The 20,644-nt window shown below is 55.4% G+C and overlaps 1 protein-coding gene across 3 annotated transcripts in view; it reads right to left on the reverse strand.

The window, feature by feature from the left end:
• Positions 1–1,802: 1,802 nt before the first annotated feature.
• Positions 1,803–20,644, reverse strand: part of LOC101940447 (casein kinase II subunit alpha-like) — a 50,202-nt gene continuing 31,360 nt past the window's right edge. For 2 of the 3 annotated variants that reach the window (XM_005291136.4, XM_065582275.1), the window contains 11 exons: positions 19,815–19,926; positions 18,510–18,611; positions 16,830–16,880; positions 15,098–15,157; positions 13,812–13,895; positions 11,044–11,154; positions 10,286–10,387; positions 5,966–6,066; positions 3,617–3,765; positions 2,544–2,633; positions 1,803–2,291 (listed from right to left, as the gene is read on the reverse strand). In XM_005291136.4, the coding sequence (XP_005291193.1) occupies positions 2,176–2,291; positions 2,544–2,633; positions 3,617–3,765; positions 5,966–6,066; positions 10,286–10,387; positions 11,044–11,154; positions 13,812–13,895; positions 15,098–15,157; positions 16,830–16,880; positions 18,510–18,611; positions 19,815–19,926 (1,078 nt within the window). In that variant the 3' untranslated portion in view covers positions 1,803–2,175. Of the gene's footprint in view, positions 2,292–2,543; positions 2,634–3,616; positions 3,766–5,965; positions 6,067–10,285; positions 10,388–11,043; positions 11,155–13,811; positions 13,896–15,097; positions 15,158–16,829; positions 16,881–18,509; positions 18,612–19,814; positions 19,927–20,177; positions 20,444–20,644 lie in introns of those variants that run through there. The other variant, XM_065582274.1, reaches the window with a different exon arrangement.

Raw genomic sequence — 20,644 nt, forward strand, 5'->3', positions numbered from 1 at the left:
GAGGTGACGAGCATGGCCTACAATGGGGAGACGATTGCTTACAGCTGAGGGGGCTTTCACCTGGCAAGGTCAGAACAAGAACCCAGGGGTAGAAAATGAAGTTAGACAACTTCAGACTGGGAATAAGGTGCAAAATTTCCAAATGGAAGGAAAGTAACTATTGGAACAACTGACCTGGAGGACACGGAGAATTCACCATCGCTTGGTGTTTCAATCAAGACTGGACATGTCTAAAGAGAATGCTCTCGCTCCACCAAACATGGGCTTGAGGCAGGAATTACTGGGTGAAACGCTATAGCCCGTATACGCAGATCAGACTAGATCACACACTGCACTCAAACTCGATTACTGCCCCTGAAGCTCCATAGAAGGACTTGAGACTATGCCTGCGTGTTTGGACACGGGTGGAGGGGTTTGGGCATCACCAGGACCTCCTCATTGCTGGGAGGGCAACCCGGGCCACCTGCATCAGCTAAAAAATAGCAAAAAGATGGCAGCCTTCCCCTGAACAAATTAAGTCCAAGACAGCAGAGTGTCCTGTGGCACCTTATAGACTAACAGATATTGGAGCATGAGCTTTCGTGGGTGAATCCCCACTTCTTCGTATTCACCCACGAAAGCTCATGCTCCAATACATCTGTCAGTCTATAAGGTGCCACAGGACTCTTTGCTGCTTTTACAGATCCAGACTAACATGGCTACCAACTCTCATACTTAAGTCCAAGACATCCACAGTCCTTCCTAGAAGTGCCACGAAACCGTGGCAGTCATCAATTGGAGAAGACAGCACGTGGTAACAGCCTCATCAGGTCTCAATGCTCTGCACCGTCACCCCAAAATCTTCGCTGGACAGAGGTCACGGGGGAAGATCCCTCCCTGCCCTGGAAGGCATTATGAACGTAGCAGGGTCTGTGAACTGATGAAGGGGCTCTGGTAGATCTATCCTCACTGAGGAGATTACGAAGTGCCCGACGGTTGGGAGGGTTCCTGGACCTGAGGCTTTCTGCTCACTATCACTAGTGGCAGAGAGGTCACCTCTGAAAACTCCCAACACTCAGACCTCCGCTGCTCACCAGCGTCTCCAGCCCCAAACTCTGGAACAGCTAACAGAGGAAGGTTCCCTGAGAAGACAGGTGGTTGAAGAAGGCTTCGCTTTATAGATACCAGAGCGCTCGGCAGCAACAGCTGCCCTCTAGGTGTGCAGCAACGGAGGAGTTTGCAGGAGCAGGTGTTTCCGATTCGAAAGCCAAAAAGCAGCAAGGCCCTGTCAGTGCTGCAGCCCAGCGTCAGGACACCAGCTGTAACCGACTGCCGACTGGTCCCTGGACCTAGGCTTCCTCCCGTCCTTGGATTCTGAGGGTGTCTACACAGCTGGCCGGGGCTCAGGCTTCAGGGCTGTAAAATTGCTAGGCAGATGTTTGGGCTGGGGCTGGGGCTGGGGCCCGAGCTTTGCGACCTCACAAGGAAGGAGGGACAAACGGGATGATGCCCAGTGCAAACACTACACACACAGCTCCCTCGGCACAGCCTAGAAAGCAGATAAATACTAACCCATCGGTGAGTGAGCGATGGGACACGCCAGGGGATTCCGGCTCCCTGCCTATGGCAACAGAGGGGAATGAATGATAGCTGGGGGTCAGACAAGGTCCCTCTTCTGGCCTTAAAATGCGAGTTCTCCAGGAGGAGCATTACTATCCTCAACCCTTGCTAGTGGTCACCGCCCGAGACACACTCCCTGCCCAGGATACGCCAAGCCACTCAGCGTCCCGGCTCCAGACCAAGCCACTGGCCCTGCTGTCCTGTTAGGGACATAAAAAATAAATTTTATTATCCATTTTAAATTTCTACATTGTAGTTGCATCACTAACCATGATCCTCATGAGAAGAATGCAGCTAACTCTTCACCCTGACAGACAACAAGATCAGCCTTTGGCCATAGCCAGAGAGTTGGAGATCGTTACCGCACAGAGGGGAAAAGGGGACCTATGTTTTTGCTCTTTTTTTCATACTCAACAGAAATACAAATAAAATTCCAGAGAGCCCCCCGGTTCCTGCCTTCTGGAAAGCTGCTGCTCGCAGATGGCAGAGTGGGTCAGCGCTTGGAGGAATAGGGCAGGAGCATACGAGGCAAGCGCAGCTGTGGCGGGGCTCGAAGCCAGGGGATGAGAACTGAGTTCAGGGCTGCACTCCAGCTGCAGCAGGAACCGGCGACCCCAGAGCGTTCGGAGAGGAGATGACGGGCGATGCGGCCAAGCTGCCAATGGGCTGGGCTGCAGACATTGAGGTAAGACCTGTGCCAAGGAGAAGGCAGAGTCAGGCCAGCAGAGACAGCAAAGGAACAGTGGCAGGGAGGGAACCGGCCAGAGGCTGCTCCTCATGGCACCCCCCACCCCACTCTAGAGCGAAGGCCGGGTCCCCCAGAATGCCAATCCAGCTCCCTGGAGAGGCAGTCAGGTGGGTGGCACAGGAAGGGCAGCCCTGCCCATCTTCCCTGACCGGAGTCATTCCTCAATACCACAGGGCTCCAGAACGCAGGACCCTACCTGCCAACATACTGGAGGAGCTGACAGGTGTGTTACTGGCTGACAGTCCAGCTGAGGGGCCCATCCTGGCTGGATCTTTCGCTATGGGATCTGCAAGGGAAAGGGTGACTGAGACGAGCATCTGCACTCACAGGAGACTCCAAACCCACGGAGAGAGCTGGGTGCTTTCGGAGGGTCTCCCTCACCATCCCTGATAGCAGCAGCAATGGAGACCACGCAGCAGGCCAGTGGGGGATGCTGGCAGGTGGCCACAGACAGGGGAGGAACCGCACTCAGGGTCAAAGGTGAAGCTACACCCAAGGTGGGGGAGGCAAGTAGGAAATCCGGGAGCTTGAACACAGGACACTCCGCTCCCGTAAGAGACGGGGACCGCCAGCTCACTTTGTCAGGCAATGCAGGCAAGCCGCCCCCGGGAACGCTGGATATCAGCAGCCACGAAAGAGAACAGGGGAGACTCATTCCAACAGCAGCAGTGTGCATGGGGCTCGAGACAGGAGGTGACTCACGCCCTGCCCTGGGGAATTTATCATCTACATTGGACACTGACAACACAGTAGTGTCAGCAAAGGGGAGGGAATCCAGCTCTTGGGGGGCTGGTCTCTCCCCCCAGGGAGCAGCATGTCTAAGCCGCTTTGCTTCCCCCAATTCTGATGGCCAGTCGTTTTACAGGTGCGGTGCCTGGGTAGGAACGGGCAGCGCTTGAGCAGGGGGTGGGGAGAAAGGAAAGTGCAGATGGCTGAGCAGGAAGAGAGAAGGGCAGAGGACCAAGAACGGAACCATGGGGTTGCCAGAGGGGCCGAGATGCTGCTCGGCGATAGAGCGGGACCAGGGCGGAGCGGGCTGCAGAGCAGATGTCTGCACCAAGGTGAGGTGCGGAAAGGAGGCTGCTGCCCAGACACTGGCCGTGCTGTGGCCCGAGTGACACTTGTCCAGGAGACCGGGGAGGTCCCAGCAGTGCACAGCTCGAGGCGGGGCAGGGACTGAGATCCGAGGGCTGGGAGAGGGAATGGGGGGCTGCTAGGACAGAATGGCCAGAGGAGAGAGAAGGCGACTCTGGCGTTTCTCCTACGCACAGAAGTACGGGTGCTCCATGGCCTCCCGGGCAGTGAGTCGCGTCTGGTGGTCGTAGCGCAGCAGCTTGTCCAGGAAGTCGAGCGCCTCTGTGCTCACGAGGTGCTGGTTCTCGCTGTGCACAAAGCGCTCCCATCGCTTGCGGGAATGTCTGCAAGGGAGACACAGCCTGGAACCCGGCCTGCTGCACCCTAGCCCATGCCCCTGGAGCTCCCCCCACACTAACGCACGCCCCAGCCATCCCAGCAGTGCTGCAAGCCAGCCCCCTACCAAATTCACAGCCACGAAAAACACGTCATCGCCCATGAAATCTGCTCTTGTGTGTGCTTTTACCCTGTACTATACGGATTTCACAGAGGAGACCAGCATTTCTCAAATCAGGGGGCCTGACCCAAAAGGGAGTGACAAGCGCAGGGGAAGGTTATTGTAGGGGGCTCGCTGTATTGCCACCCTTACTTCTGCGCTGCCTTCCGAGCTGGGGGGCCGGAGAGCGGCAGCTGTTGGCAGGGCGCCCAGCTCTGAAGGCAGTGCTGCCCGCAGCAGCAGCGCAGAAGTGAGGGTAGCAGCCCGGCAAGGCCCCTCCCCACAATAACCTCGCGACACCAACCCTACAATGACAACACCCTGACACTTCAGATGTAAAGAGCTGAAATCATGACATTTATGACTTTTAAAATCCTATGACCATGAAATTGACCAAAATGGACAGTGATTTGGTAGGGCCCCACCCAGACAGCATGCATCCTCCACCCCCTGAACTGTCCTGTACCCTGCTTTCCCCACTGATGAGACACCACCTGAAGTGCAGCACCCAGCCAGAAACCCTACCTCCCCGAGAGGGAGGAACCAGCCAGCCTTCCGGCTCTGCTTAATGGCTCTATGAGCTAAGATCAAGGGTCAGTAGTCTCAAGGCCCTGATCAAGTGTCTTGATGTTTTTGGTCTTTTGGCCTCGAGATGAAAACCTTGTCTGGGTCTCTTGGACCTTGAAGTAAAAATATTGTCTAAGTTCTCTCTGTTCTTATCAGTTTACTATCTGATATGTCCTTTATCTGAGGACTGTGTATTAAATTGATTACTCCCAGACCAGCACACACCTGGTCATCAGCTCCTCCGCCTGCTCTTTCTTCAGGTGGTGCTACACAGTCAGCAACCAGGGGGCAGGGCGGAGAGAGCGGCTACATCTGTTCTGGAGGTGCCCGGTGCAGGGATGGGGTTACCTCAGCCAAATCACCAGCTTTACTTCTGCAGGGAGCTGAGGTCTCATCTGAGGGGCTAGAGAGAACTCCCCGATCCCTTAACTCCCCTGAACACAGACGCTGCCCTGAGTCAGAATTTGGCCAGGCTCGAGGGCTAACCCATCATCTCGGTGTCCTGAGAGCTTTATTACTAAACGAGTTCTTCTGTGAACCTGCTGCGACAGCCACCTGGAATCATGGGACTGGAGCTTCCAAGTGCAGGGTATTAGAGACACAGATTATAGCCTCTCCTGCCCCCCATGTATGTGATGCGCGGTCTCCCTGAGGCGCGTGGATAGGGAGAGTCCCTGTATTTCTCCTAGACAATGCTTCAACTTTGTCTAACGTACTGAAAGTTTACCAATGAAATCCAAACCCCAGGGTCTCACGTTTAGGTCTCCCCAGAAAACAGCCGGCACCCCCAGCACCACACTGGGGGATGGTACATGCTCAGAGGAAGCGTTTCCCCTGCTGAATCACCCTTACCCCTTCCTGAACCCTGTTTTCTGGGGAACGCTCCATTCATGTACTGAACCAGCCCCACTTTATCTTCTTGGATCTTGACACGGTGTGTCTGTCACTGAGATCACGGATTCTGTGACTTTCCAGGACCTCTGTGACTTCTGCAGCGCCCAGTGCGACTGACTCCAGGGTTGCTGGGGCAGTCTCAGGCCACCGCGCCGCCCCCCTCCCCGGAGCACCAGCAGTGATCCCAGGCCGTGCACCGCCCCCATGTCGAGCACCAATGGCGGTCCTGGGCCACTCCCTGCCCCAGAGCACCCAAGATTTAGTCAGGGGTATATAGTACAAGTCATGGACAGGTCACGGGCTGTGAATTTTTGTTTACTGCCCGTGCCTTTTACTAAAAATACCTGTGACTAAATCTTAGCTTTAATCACCACCACTCGCTGCAGCAATAGCTCAAGCCCACAGATTAAGAGGCCAGAGTAAAGCTCACCTCACCTGCTGGAGAAAAGGCCACCTAGGGGTCAGTGTGGCCAGTACAGTGAGACGGCTAGTTCCCTGCACTGGGGAGAAGCTAGGTCAGGACATCCTTAGGGGAGATTCAGGGAGGGAAGGAGACAGGAACTCCTGCCCCCCCCCCGGGCACCCACCTGCCTAGGATGTCATTGAAGCGGGGATCCAGCTCTATGTTGTACTTGTCAATGTAGTCGTACAGGTCCTCCGTTCCCAGCACTTTCGCGATCCGCACAAGCTGGGGGAGGGAAGAGAGAGAGAACCACTAAATCCAACAGCACAGGGTCACCAGCCACATCTGGGCTGTACGTGATTTTCCACACCAAGCAAGTCTGGCATCTGTGATCCAGCGACCGAATGCGAGGCCTATCTACAGGCCTGCCACCCCTGCAGGCTGGCCTGCACCACTTCACTGCCTGACATTGGGAGCCTCCGTGCTAAGCGCTGCAGGGACAATACCGAGACAATGCACACGGTGGGGAGGGTCTGCTTGGAAACAGGGCTCACCCCACCCTTCCGAACAGTCCTCTGGGGGCTGCCCACTAACGGCAGATTTAAGGCACCCCAGTGAGGTGCAATACACCAGGCCCTATTTTCAGAGCCTAAGAGGGGGGTTATAAGGCCCTGGGTCAGCATTCAACAGAGACAGGCCATTAGCATCACTAACGCCAGCACATCCATGTTGACTGCTGCTCCCCCTATCTGAGGAGGAGAGGGGAGCCCAGGCGCGAAGGAACCTGGACCTGTGGAGTATCGGCAGAGGGCAGTGAAAGGTCTCTGCTCAGCTGCTGCTGACAGCAGAGGTGACAGGCCAGCTGAGACGAGTGACGGGTGCAGGGGAGGTCCCAGGGCCTGGCTGACGGCAAGGTCTGAAGGACACTATAGAATCATAGAATCATAGAATATCAGAGTTGGAAGGGACCTCAAGAGATCATCTAGTCCAACCCCCTGCTCAAAGCAGGACCAATTCCCAGCTAAATCATCCCAGCCAGGGCTTTGTCAAGCCGGGCCTTAAAAACCTCCAAGGAAGGAGACTCCACCACCTCCCTAGGTAACGCATTCCAGTGTTTTACCACCCTCCTAGTGAAATAGTTTTTCCTGATATCCAACCTGGACCTCCCCCGCCGCAACTTGAGACCATTGCTCCTTGTTCTGTCATCTGCCACCACTGAGAACAGCCGAGCTCCATCCTCTTTGGAACCCCCCTTCAGGTAGTTGAAGGCTGCTATCAAATCCCCCCTCATTCTTCTCTTCTGGAGACTAAACAATCCCAGTTCTCTCAGCCTCTCCTCATAAGTCATGTGCTCCAGACCCCTAATCATTTTTGTTGCCCTCCGCTGGACTCTTTCCAATTTTTCCACATCCTTCTTGTAGTGTGGGGCCCAAAACTGGACACAGTATTCCAGATGAGGCCTCACCAATGTCGAATAAAGGGGAACGATCACGTTCCTCGATCTGCTGGCAATGCCCCTACTTATACAGCCCAAAATGCCGTTAGCCTTCTTGGCAACAAGAGCACACTGTTGACTCATATCCAGCTTCTCGTCCACTGTGACCCCTAGGTCCTTTTCAGCAGAACTGCTACCTAGCCATTCGGTCCCTAGTCTGTAGCAGTGCATGGGATTCTTCCGTCCTAAGTGCAGGACTCTGCACTTGTCCTTGTTGAACCTCATCAGGTTTTTTTCTGCCCAATCCTCTAATTTGTCTAGGTCCCTCTGTATCCAATCCCTACCCTCTAGTGTATCTACCACGCCTCCTAGTTTAGTGTCATCTGCAAACTTGCTGAGAGTGCAGTCCACACCATCCTCCAGATCATTAATAAAGATATTAAACAAAACCGGCCCCAGGACCGACCCTTGGGGCACTCCACTTGAAACCGGCTGCCAACTAGACATGGAGCCATTGATCACTACCCGTTGATTTCAGCTATGTCTGCATGACAGAGCCGAGGCCAGACTAGCCCCCTAGCGCGGACGCCAGCAGGAAGAGATTTCCAGCCAGCGTAGCAATGCCACCCCCGAGCAGCATTAGCTATGCCGACAGCAGCTCTCGTCTGTTGGCAGAGCTGCGATTGTCAGCACACCTGGGGGTTGCCAGCACAGCTATGGCGCTAGGGCAGTGGTTATTTCACACCCACCAACACAGCCGTGCCAGGATATGTGTACACCAAGCCAGGACTACACCACACACTTACTTTGGGATAACTACATCACTCAGAGGTGTGAAAAATCCACCCCCCGAGCGACGCAGTTACACCAACCTAGCCCCCCGTGTAGACAGCGCTGTGGGTGACACAGCTACCGAAGTGGGGTTAAGCCGATGGAGAGCTGTCTCCCATCGGCTTAGAGCAGGGGTCTCAAATATGCGGCCCGTGGGGTTATTTTCTGCGGCCCGCGAGCTCCTCACGGCCCCCCCTCTTCCCCAATGTTTACCTAGAGCGGCTCCAGCCCGACGCGCACTGAGGGCAGGGCAGGCTCCCTGCCTGCCCCTGTGCCACTCCGGGAAGCAGCCGGAGCTTGGGGGAGGAGGGGCACATGGGTCTGTGTGTTGCTGTTGCTGTTGCTTCAGGCACCGCCCCCAGCAGCTCCCATTGGCCACGGTTCCCCGTTCCCGGCCCCCGGTGCGCATCGGGCCAGAGCCCGCCCCCCAAACCCTTCCTGCAGCCGAACCCCCTGCCCAGACCCCCTGCCGTACCCCGCACCCCTCCTGCACCCCGACCCCCTGCCGCACCCTACACCCCGCCGCACTGTGCACCCCGACCCCTGCCCTGAACCCCCGCCGCACCCCACACCCCTCCTGCACCCCAATCCCCGGCCACACCGTGCACCCCGACCCCTGCCCTGAACCCCCTGCCGCACCCCGCACCCCTCGTGCACCGCAACCCACTGCCCTGAGCCCCCTGCCACACCCCGACCCCCTGCCGCACCCCGCACCAACCCCCTGCCGCGCCCCCGCCGCACCCTGCACCCCCACCCCTGCCCTGAGCCCCCGCCACACCCTGCACCCCCTTGCAGCCCAACCCCCAGCCCTAAGCCCCCTGCCGCACCCTGCACCCTGACCCCCTGCCACACCCCTCACCCCTCCTGCACCCCACACCCCAACTCCCTGCCCTGAGCCCCCGCCACACCCCACACCCCTCCTGCACCCCCTGGAGGCAGGGAAGGGGCCGAGCGCAGCGGGGGGAGCTGTCAGTAATGCGGCCCTCAGGCCAATGTACTGGTCCTCATGTGGCCCTCATGGTCATTTGAGTTCGAGACCCTGGGTTAGAGCATCTTCACCAGACACGCTACAGCGGGACAGCTGCGCCAATGCACGTTTGTAGTGTAGACCTGACACGAGCCTTAGACACGCGTGTTTGTCAGCTAAGACTGTAAGGCCCTTTGCTCAAGGATGGCCTTTCTCTGTCTGTTCAGATGGAGCAATAACTTTGGAATGCCTTCTCCAGTCCATGTCAGGGAACATTCTCGGCTTCAGCGGGCAGAGCTCTAGTGGTGTGGGGGGAACGGGGGGAACACAAAGCCTCTGCCATCTGTTTAACAGAGCCCCAGTCTCGAGCACCTCAGCAATTGTCTATAGCTCAAAGAACCAGTTGATGGCTTCCATTAACACCCCCACCTCAGCTTCGCCCATCCTTCCGACAGTCACTCAGTGTGTCGACATGTTCATCTCCCAAGAGAAACAACAGTGGGGGGAGCAGTGGGTGCCCCTGGCATGATGGAGGGGTGGAGTTGGGCTGCAGGGAGTCGCTGAAATACAGGGGTATGGGAAGGTGGCACACAGGGAGCTTATGGGGGGATGGAGGGATGCAACAAGACCCTGGTACGTGCAATGAGTTCACCCTATAGAAGCAACAAAGGCTGCAACCAGGGCTTCATTTGCGTCAGGACTTGCCAGGGCTGGGCCCCGGCGCCGCCGGTTCAGGGCCCCGGCGCCGCCGGGCCTGGCGGTTCAGGGCCCCGGCGCCACCAGGCCTGGCGGTTCAGGGCCCCGGCGCCGCCGGGCCTGGCGGTTCAGGGCCCCAGCACCTCTGGGCTTGCAGCTTCATTTATGAAAATAAAACAATTGCTTGAGCCCTGGCCCCCCTTGCATTACAAATTAAGCCCTGGGTGCAACCCCCTAGTTCTCCTCGGGTGACGTGCACACAAGGCTGCATGCACTGGTCGGATATTGCAGGCCTGCTTGTGCAGGTGGTAATTGTCCTGGTTCTCCAGCGGGCCGGTCTGTCGTCCTAGGATTGCTCCGGAGAGCTGGTGGCTCGTCTGTCTGACAGCTGGTCTGTTCTAGGATTGCTGGCAACTGCAGGGCTGCCGGAGCCGATATTTTAGAGGACCGAGCACTGAAGCATTTCTTTAGACCCCTCTCTCATCCACCGAGTCTCACCTGGTTTGTGCAGAAAGACAGCTAGAGGGTAAAGGAGGGGCTGTGTGGGGTCCTGCGCCCCGAGGCACTCAGCTCACCTGGTCATAGTTATCATGGCCGTGGAAGAAGGGCTCCTTCCGGAAGATCATACTGGCCAACATGCAGCCTAAACTCCACATGTCCAAGCTGTAGTCATACATCTGGAAAAGCCAAGGGGAGAGAGGGGAGAGGCAGCAGCTGCTCCAAGCACCCCTAGCCAGCTACCACTGGCTGAGGAGAGAGATCATGCCCTGCCCTCCAGCACCATCCCTCAGCCTCCGGCAGAGAACGGGGGGGGTCAGTTTGGCTGACAGCTCCAGTTCCAAGATGCCGTTAGCCCAGGGCCCTCAGTCTTTGTTCACAGGCCTGGGTTTCACCTGCATTGCATGGTCGCTCTTCTACCACCTTCCTTTCTCCTCCCAGAGGAGCCCTCCCAGCTGTGTCGCACTCGTTTATATTCAACGCCTCGCTTGTCGTCCCCCCCCCCAGCATGGCCTCATCCTGGCCAGGTCCCCTCCCCTCCATCCACGGTAGCCCTTTCACCCCTTGGACAGATTCTAGTTTGATGCCACAGTCTCTCTCTTCTCTGAGAATCAGCCCCAATCTCTTAGGGGAATGCTGCACAGACCGTGCCCACCCTGCATGGTGTGTCGGGGGGGGTAGAACAGCTGCACCCCCCCCTGCAGGTGTGTATTTCCACTCCCCACCAGGAGAGACAGGAACAGGAACCCTGAGCAGTACAACGGCTGCTCAATCACTGCAAGGACCGACACAGCCAGCAGCTGGCACTGTTCACCTGCTGGGCTTCTTAACGTACCTGGTAGTCTACCAAGAGCTCCGGTCCCTTGAAATACCTGGAGGCCACGCGAACATTGTACTCCTGCCCAGGATGATAGAACTCAGCCAGCCCCCAGTCTATCAGTCGCAGCTGCAGTGGGAAAGAGACAGCGCCATTACCGGGCCGGGTCTTGAGTGTCTTGCACACGCAGCACTCTGCCCTTCCCCAGGGGGGTCTCAAGGCCAGGGAGACTCAGGAACCGCAGCAGAAAACCAGAAACTTTGCGTTTTCATCTGCTGTGATAATTGGGCCTACAAATTTACCCTAATTGTGAGCGTACCTGTCAAACCTGTGAGAAAGTTTATAAAGAGTCACAGTAACCTAGAACAACAAGTGCTGATGGGAAAAGGCACAAATGGAGACAAAAACTGAATTAGCACAATCAGAAAGGGCCCCCGGACATAACTCAAGGACAGTGTTAAGATCATGCCTGGTAACCAGAAGGGTGGGACCTGAAATCAGTGAACAAAATTGGAAGGTCAGAAATTAGGCCTAATTGGTGAACAAAATAAGGAGGGGAGGGAAGGGGTTTTCCACCCATTTCTCCCTTTTGGGGTCCTCAAAAGGAGACTTTTTGGGAAAAAGCTGCCATGTGACGCTGACTGCAAGACAAGAGGAGGAGAAAACTAAGCTTCACCGTTCTGGCTGCCGCCCCCACAGGCTACTGGGACCACGGCCGCCTTCATCCCAGCTCCGAGAGATGTCCTGACCAGGCCAGGCCAGAGAAGGGGAAACTGACGACATCACCACCTCCACTGACTCGCTAAATCCCGACCACTTTGTCTCCCCCTCCATCCCATGTCCTTTTCCTTCCCTGCCTTATTTCTTCTCTTTCTTAGCCCTCTCCTTTTGCCTTCTGTCTAATAACGTCTAGCATAGTCAGACAAGACTGGATATTTTGTGACCGGAAAGGCAGCTAAATGCAATGCCCTGAACACCCGATGCCAAGTCTCGGAGCAGCTGATCAAACCGCATGCCATGCTTGTGTTTTCCAGCTGCGAGCTTGCAAGTCAGAGTCAGCACCAGAGACACAAGCTGCATTTGCTATCTTTGCTGCTCTTTTCATTCCCCTTGCGTGTGTGTTTGGCGTCATTTATCTTTTCTGAAACGGGATTGGACTTTAGCAGCAGCTCCAGCCCATCTCTACCAACGTCTCTCTTCCCCAAAAGGACAGTCATTACGATCTTCAGCAACTGCTAAGGGGCTGTCAGACCAGGGGCATTTTCCTTCTAAAAATCTCTGTCCAGCTAAAGGGAAAGGGAACAAGGGATGTTATTAAAATGAAAGCTTGACCTAAGGCCTGACATTTCGAATGCTTCAAATGCTTTTCCTTCTTTTCCGTATCCTTCATGAAAGGTTAAAAAGCGCTTTCGTGGGGTGTTTGCCACGGGACTAAGCAGGCAGCTCTCTGCGTACCAAACCCCAAACTCTGTTTAACACTGTTTAGTGCTGGACAGTTTCAGGTCACGTTACACCTTTGACTCTTTGGGCCCATTTATTCCATCTGAATTAACACAACATATCTGAGGATCTCAAAGCACTTTCTAAATGTGAACAAATTCCTAACAAGCTTCACAAACAGCCCCTTGAAGTAGATCAATATTAGCCCCGGAGGGGAAATGACTTGTCCAAAGCCCTGCAGTTAAGTCAGCGGCAGAGCTGGGAAGGTGCTATGGATAAACTGAAGGGAAGTTGACCAGGAACGAAGTGACCGGAACAGGTGGCCTCACCTCCCCAGCAGAAGGAAGTGGAAGAACATGGCCCCTGAGCGGTCACATAGAGAGAGAACATTCTTTCCCTGCTAATGATCACAGGAGTTTGCTGGCAATAGGTGGTTTTGCCCTTGACACACACCACACGAGAATGACCAGCACAGCTCTCTGAGCAACCTCCCTTTGAAGTCCTGGGGTTTTTCCAGGGTCCCAGATGGCAGCTCACTACAAAGGCTCTGGGAGCAATCTAAAGTTACATTTACAAGCCCAAGTTACTGACAAACAGGTGGCAAATAAAACCAAGTTTACTAGATACAGGTGTCGTTTTTATGGGCACCTGTATCCCCAGACAAACAGGAGTGTTGGGGGACAGCTGCAAATTCATCACCCCAGGCTGGAGCCTGCTGAGGACTAGCTACACCCAGGGCTGGTCAGTCTCTACCCAGGCAAGGCTCCACTCGAACCCACTCGCTGCCTGCATCTCACCAGCCCCCGGTGCCCACTGCTGCCATGTCCTCACTGTAGGAAGTGGGAGCGAGAGACTGGAACATAGCACAGGGGAAAGGTGCCCCAAGCGGCATTAACGCAACCGCCTGGCCAAGGAAGCAATGGTATTAAAACCACAGCTGAGCAAACTGCCACTAAGTTCCGATCAGGATAGGCACGGTGTGTAAATGAGCTGAGGGAGCACAACGGAGAAGCGTGAGCAAATGTGCACACGGGTGTGCAAGAGGAGGACTCTTTGCTCTGCTATTTTCAGGAGGTTTCTTTATTGGGACTTGGAAGCCGAGTTTGGAAGACACGGCTAATGGTCTCTGCTCACTGCTGCATCAGATACCGTGGGCGGGGGGCCTACAAAGCAGCAGCTTCTTCCCTCATCACACTACATCAAACACACACAACTGAGCTATCCGGTGCGGCTCGGCAGCGTGTCTCCCACCCGCCCTAGGGCAGAGGCTGGGAAAGAAAGGCACGTTCGATTGCGGGATTTTGGGGGCCAGCAGTCAAGCCAGCCTGTGGCAGGCCCCACCTTACCTTTCTGTGCTCATGGTCTATCATGACATTGTGTGGCTTGACGTCTCGATGCATGACCCCCATACTGTGACAGTAATCCAGTGCCTGGGAACAGAACAGCAGAGGCAGGGTCATGTCACTGACTAGCAAGTCCCCCGCGTACCTAGGCACTGTCAGATGTAAGGTTTGGCAGCAGCTGTACCCGAGGGAGAGATTCACAGGCTGTGCTGGGAATCAGCCATGCAACCGCAGGAACTCCATGGGCTGAACACCCAGGCAGCAGGGAGAGCGGTCGCCGCTTCGCTGACATGGACCCCGAGATCTGAGCCCACACATTCTCCGGGCTCTGTTCAGGTGCAGGCCCTTTTACTGCCCCAGATAGGCCCATAGGATTGATCACCCAACCAATATACTCTCCTGCTTCCGACCGCTCTGCATTCCCGCGGGAGGAAAACCAGGGACCTTTGTTACCAAACTCACCCAGAGGAGGGCTCTGCCAGGACGCTCTATTAAACTTCCCAGGAGCCGCAGGCAGCATTAAAGACTATCCAGTGGTCTGCACATTGGCTACCCCTGCTGCACTGATGCCAGTTCCACGCCAGCCCTGATCTCTGGTTTCCCAAGCTGACCCTTGCCCAGGGGTTAGTGCTCTGCAGCACCATGCAAAACTCCCCGGCCCAATTCTCAGTCGCAGACTCTCCGTGGTCCGGCCCGGTGCCGAGGGTGAGACCTAGGGTTCATCTCAAGCCCACGCATTCCGATAGCCCTGTGACTAAGGAGCTGCACCATGGGATTCTGGCCAGTCCGTGGCTGGAAGGGGGATGGTTGTAAAGCGGGACCAGGTGACACCTAGATAAAGCGCTGATACCCCCTCTTCTCGCTGGCCAGTCAGCTTAGAAAACCCCATGCTGGCTGCTTGCATCTAACGCCAACCCTGATACTGGGCCTGAAGTGGGGAAGGAGGATGGATGGCTTCTCAGGGGCACAGGACCTCAACGAGTCAGTGACTTTGGGATCTCCACATCCCAAGACATTGTCCCACTCACCAACAAGCTACAGCCTGCTTCCTCTGCCCTGGCTGGGAGTCACCTGTGAGCTCCTTGTGCTGCTGCTTAGGAAGCCATCCCATGTGGCTAGCAGGCACCAACTCAGGGGGGTTGTGTAGCCAACTGGCTGCTGTGCCCTGCCTCCTGCCTTTGCATTCTGACTACAAGGAGGAGACGTAGCACCTCACCCCCGATCACTGCACCCACCCATCACCTGAGGAAGACAGGCGAGGTCCCTGCCCTCTGTCTTGGGGCACTCACCTTTAGGATTTCATACATGTAGAATCGAATGTCGAAGTCAGATAGCGTCTGGTACAATTGCTGCAAGCAAGGAATCGGAGCGCAGTTAATGAAATGCCCCACACGCTTGTGCACAGCATCTTATTGTCTCCTGCAATGCTCTGGGGCAGTGCCATGCACGTCTACTGGCACAACAGCGCCGCTGCACACCACGTCGGGGCTCGCTAGCCCCCTGCACAACAGAGGAGGACTTTTGTGCTCAGACCTCAGGCCCTGAAACTCCAGGCCTGGCCAACCAACTGGGAATGCTCCTGGAAGGGGCCCAGGGGGAGAAGCGGTCTCGAAGGACTGGGGCCGGACTCAGGCCATTCTGGGCTCTTAAGATTGTAACCCTCACTCTGGTAGGTCGCTAGTGCACAGCCCACAGTGTCTGCTTTGTGCCCCAACTGTTACAACCAGGAACCATCAATACCAACAGAAAAGGAGCTGAACCCACAAACTGGTCAACCCCACAACCCACAGAGGCCTTCATCCGCACTCCACTACTCCCACATCGTGAAATGGAGGTAGAGCAGGTGAACCAAGATGCTCCTGTCCTAGGCCTAGGAACAGGGAGAACTTGGTGCTACTAGATCCTGGCACTGAGGATGGAGCTAGACCAGCAGGGCTCAAATGTCATTGTACTGTGACCCCTTCTGATAACAAAAATTACCACACGACCCCAGGACAGGGGGACCAAAGCCCTGAGTGGTCAGGGGGGCAAAGCTGAGGCCCAAGGACTTCTGCCCTGGGCGGGGAGCATGTAACCTTAGCCCAGGGCAGTGGGGCTCGAGCTTCGGCTTCAGCCCCAGGCAGTGGGGCTTGGGCCCTAGACCCCAGCAAGTCTAACATCAGCCTTGGTGACCCCCGGTTGTGACCCACTTTGGGGTCCCGACCCACAGTTTGAGAACCCCTGAGCTAGACGAACTGGGATGGAAAAAGAATGCTTGGCAGTGCTGAAACAACCCACCGAGGGCAGAGGGCACCTGTCTGAGACAGGTCAGAGATGAGCCCCTTGGCACACAGGAAACAGGGATCGCAGGAGAGGGGGGCTGACTGGAACATCAAGGAGACACTGGGGTTAAAGTGCACTTACCACCGAAAATAACACCACTGGGGACAGAGAGGGGCCTAATCACTACGTCATTTACTCTCACAAGAACTAATAATCATAGAATCACAGGATTGGAAGAGACCTCAGGAGGTCGTCTAGTCCCACCCCCTGCTCATACACTCTCGTTTTCCCATTGTGAACATGCTGGAGGCCTTGTCCCCAGGCCCAAATATGCATTTGGCCACCTGCATTAGGTGGCTGTCAGGTTCCTCTAAAGCATCACGTACAGGCCACTGCCAGAGACAGGATATGGGGCGGAGGTGGGCAACCCCCCGAACAGTGTGTCAGAGCTGGAGGGAAGCTCAGTCCAGTGCAGCAATTCCTATCCCGTGCAGCAAGCTCCTGGGTTCCTCCCCCAGATTTTAAGCCCCTTCAGGCAACAGCATCAGCACGTCCCTGAGGGAGTCTGTGATGACTCCAGGTCACAGTCAGCACTTCCCAGCCCATCTGCACTGAAGGGGGACAGTAACCATTCCTGATGGGCTCGGCAGCGGAGGCCCACTCAAGGCCTTCCCTCCCCTGCATGGGGCAACGAGGGGCTGGGCACAGCAGTTATGTGCTGGGCAGGAGTCTGAGCATGACCTGGTGGCGCTCACTCACCTTGAAGTCCGTGTTGTTGACATGTTCGAAGACCAGGGCAGGCGTGCGAGACTGCGCGGCAGCACCAGCCATTCCAAGGCAGAGAAAGAAAAGAAAGTGGTTTAGTCCGGCACACAGATAACAGAGCCAGCCAGGGGTTTAGCAAGGCAGATACAAGAAGCAGGTCTCTTGCCCTGTTGAGGACCCAGAACCCTTCGCTCTCCCTCTCAAAGGGTCCTGAGGAGCTTCACAAGCAGCATCACACTGCACACAGCTACCCTAGAGAACTGGACTGGAAAGCCACCCGGGCCAGGATCATCTCCAGTTGTGTGTGTAGTGCCCCACGTTATGGTATTGCACATACCATAACACAAAAAGCACATGCATACATATATATTAATCACTTCACCAACCAATGAAATGCAGCCACCTCTGGGGTGAGACGCAGCGAGTATTTAACAGCAATACTACAAAGCAGTTTAGGGCAGGAATGAAGGAAAACGCTGCATCCAGCTGAGGTCTGATTTATCCCCGTGGTGCCGACCAGCACTGCTGGGGTTCTGGTACAGCTCTGCTCCGAGAAGCCACCTGGTGGCTCCCAGATTTGTCCTCTCTTGGCAGCTTCCAGATCCTGCATGCTCAGCTCTCACGTGAAAAAACCATAGTTTGGTTGCCGGAAGCACACATTTCCCTTCGACTCTCAAACGCCAGCCAGACTCCTCCTGTTTCCCACATCACCACTGGGACTAAGGACCTGCACCAGGAACCGAGCTGGCAGGCAGAATGGAACCCGGCTGACTCCCAGAGTTGCCCTGGCTCGGAGGGGACGGGAGGAGTAAATGCCCCTTTGGCCAGTACCAGAGGCAGGTGTGACAGACAAAGGAGGCTGCCACGTGGCATAAGAAGTGAACCGTCATTATATTGTCACTTTTCTCACCGTAACCTCACTCTAACTCACTGTACTGGGACTGGCCCAGTGTTCCCTACTGCAACGTGCTACGTTAAAGGGGTCAGTCCAGGAGCAAGTGTCCGGGTTCAAGACAAACAGCCCGCCTATAAAATAACCCAGAGCCAGGGCCTGAAGAGTCCCGTTTCTCCACCTCCTCCACCATTCCCCACAAAGCCGTCAGTCCAGCCCATTCCAAGCGTGGGAAGTGCCACCTAGAGCACAGACAGAAGCTCTGGGGTGCAGCACCCTATAGCCTCGCTTGTCCATTAACAAACTAGAAGGGCTCCTAAGGGGGCACGTTCAAAATCAGCTTGTTGTTGTCCTGCAGGTTGGTGGGGAAGGCAGACTGCCCCACGGCAGAGTCGCCTGCCAGTGACCCACAAAACGGGGCAAGAGAGCAGATGTTCCAATGGGGAAACATCTCAGTTAATAGAAGGTGACCTGGGGATACCCCCGACACACAACCTCCTTTACCTGGGCGCTAGAGGGCTGCACGCAGGCCCCGCCTGTACCCCACGGCTCCTGAATCAGCCAGGGGGATCACTGCCGCAGTGCAAGAGGCTTCCCCCTCCGAGGGCTGAACATATGTCCCTGCCCATGACTGTGTGGGAGGTGTGCCGCTGCCGCAAGGCCCAGAAACTTGTTCTGTAGGAATCACTGGTGAGACCATAGCTGGCATTAGTCAGCGCAGACTGGACCACTACAGTTCCTTCTCGTCTTTGACCCCTTCCCTTCCAGCCCACACTTCTTACCACGGGGTCTTTGACTATATCTAGCAGGCTGATAATATTGGGGCCTCCTCGGAGATTCTCCAGGATCTTAATCTCACGCTTGATTTTCTTCTTTTTTACTGGCTACAAAAGAGAAAATCAGAGTGTTACCACCACGCATTCCTCACTGGACCCGTTTGCCACAATGACTTGGGCGACAGCATGGAAACCCCACATGGAGACAGCAGCCCCCATCCAGTCTCTGAAGTGCTGCTCAGTCTGCGTTCCTGCCCACGGAGACGGGAGCTTCCGTAACACACTGTGTGTGGTGTGGAGCCATTGGAACGCTGAGCTGCCAGCAGGCTTCATCTCCTGGGAGCGAGGAGACAGTTACGGTTTCTCCTCCGGGCGGTGGGGGACCACGCTGGTCTCAGCTTGTGGATTTCATGCTGGATTTGCAGGGCTGCTGTGACCCACTGAAATGGCAATGCTCACCCGCCACGGCATTCATAAACTCCACACACAGCACCACTGAGATGCAGCCATCTCGGGGGCGGAGAGCGGATGTTTCAGCCAAGTATATCATAAGAACGGCCACACTGGGTCAGCCCAAAGGTCCGTCTAGCCCAGTATCCTGTCTGCTGACAGTGGCCAATGCCAGGCGCCCCAGAGGGAATGAACAGAACAGGGAATCATCAAGTGATCCATCCCCTGTCGCCCATCCCAGGTTTGGGCAAACAGAGGCAAGACACCATCCCTGCCCATCCTGGCTAATAGCCATCGATAGACCTATCCCCTGTGAACTTCTCTAGTTCCTTTTTTAACCCTATTATAGTCATGGCCAACCCCTGCTCCTATAGTTTTAGATCGCAGCAACAACAAGGCCTGGTGCCTCTGGTACGAAAGTCGTGGCTGTTTGTGTGTGTGGGAGTGTCCCGCAGCACCTCCAAGTGGGGCAGGGACTGGCATGTGTTAATAGATTCCCCCCCCCCCCGGCGTCAGAAGCTCTGACAGTGAGTGGGGTAGGTGGATGGTGGAGAAGAGGGGCAAAGAGGGAACATGTGGAGTTTCAATATGAGGAGGAGCACAGGGAATGTGTGCTGATCTGCCTGCCCCTCCCCCGGACTCTTCGTCACATCAGCAATCTGAGCTGCATGTCGGGAGAGGAGCACAGGACAGCCAATGCAAAGTTCTCCCTTCCTGTCTCGTGACTACAGCCTTCCACAGCAAAGGATCCGTCACCCGAAGATCAGTAGCACATACCTCAAATGCACAGGGATGGGGTGAACAGGGAGCACCAGGTGGGGTACAGGATGGGGTTCACAGCCCCCCGCCCAACATACCCACCTTAAGGATTTTCACCACAACTTTCTCGTTGTTGGTGATGTTGATGGCTTCAAAGACTTCACTGTATTTGCCGCGGCCAAGTTTCCGCACAAGCTGGTAGTCGTCTTGGTTCCTGTACAAGGAGAAAAGAAAATGGAGGAGGAGAACCAGGTCAGAACTGAACACTGGGTCATTTTCAGAGAGCAGCTCTCCCAAAGACTCTGGTGAGGGCAAGAGAACGGGGAGCTGTTCTGTAGCATACGGGGCTCCACAAACGTACCCACAAATCCTAGGCCTGGTGAAAAGGAATACTGTTCTCTTGTGTACCTCAAAAGGACTCAAAGGGCTTTATGATTAGATACTAACAGAGAACACTTCACTCACCATCTCTGGGATGGGACACAACAGCTGCTTAACAGAGTGTAAGTTCACAAGTGTGTGTGCAGATTATTGCTGGAAGAATGCAGCTATCCAGATGGAATCCACCCAGAACCCTGAGGGTAAACACTTCCATGCTGAAGAAGATGGTTTTGGCGATTCAAAAACTTGGCACTCTTCCCTTTGAGGAGCAGATGGAGTCAGGGCTCCTTGAGTCTATTGCCAGCTCCGCCCTGAGTAGCCCTGAGCAATACGTCCCTTCTTTGTGCCTCAGTTTTGCCATCTACAAAATGGATAGTTGTGGGTTGTGAGGATTAATTCATTCCAAACTCCAACATCTACTGATGGAAGGCACTAAAGGAGGGCAAAGATTTACATAATACTTGAAATGCAATGCTGCCCTCCTCTGGGCAGGGACCTGTCCATTTCTATTTGTCTATAAAGGGTCATGCACGTCTGGAGCACTGTAAAAA

The sequence above is a fragment of the Chrysemys picta genome, chromosome 2, assembly GCF_011386835.1.
Source record: "Chrysemys picta bellii isolate R12L10 chromosome 2, ASM1138683v2, whole genome shotgun sequence".
Classification (NCBI taxonomy): domain Eukaryota; kingdom Metazoa; phylum Chordata; order Testudines; family Emydidae; genus Chrysemys; species Chrysemys picta.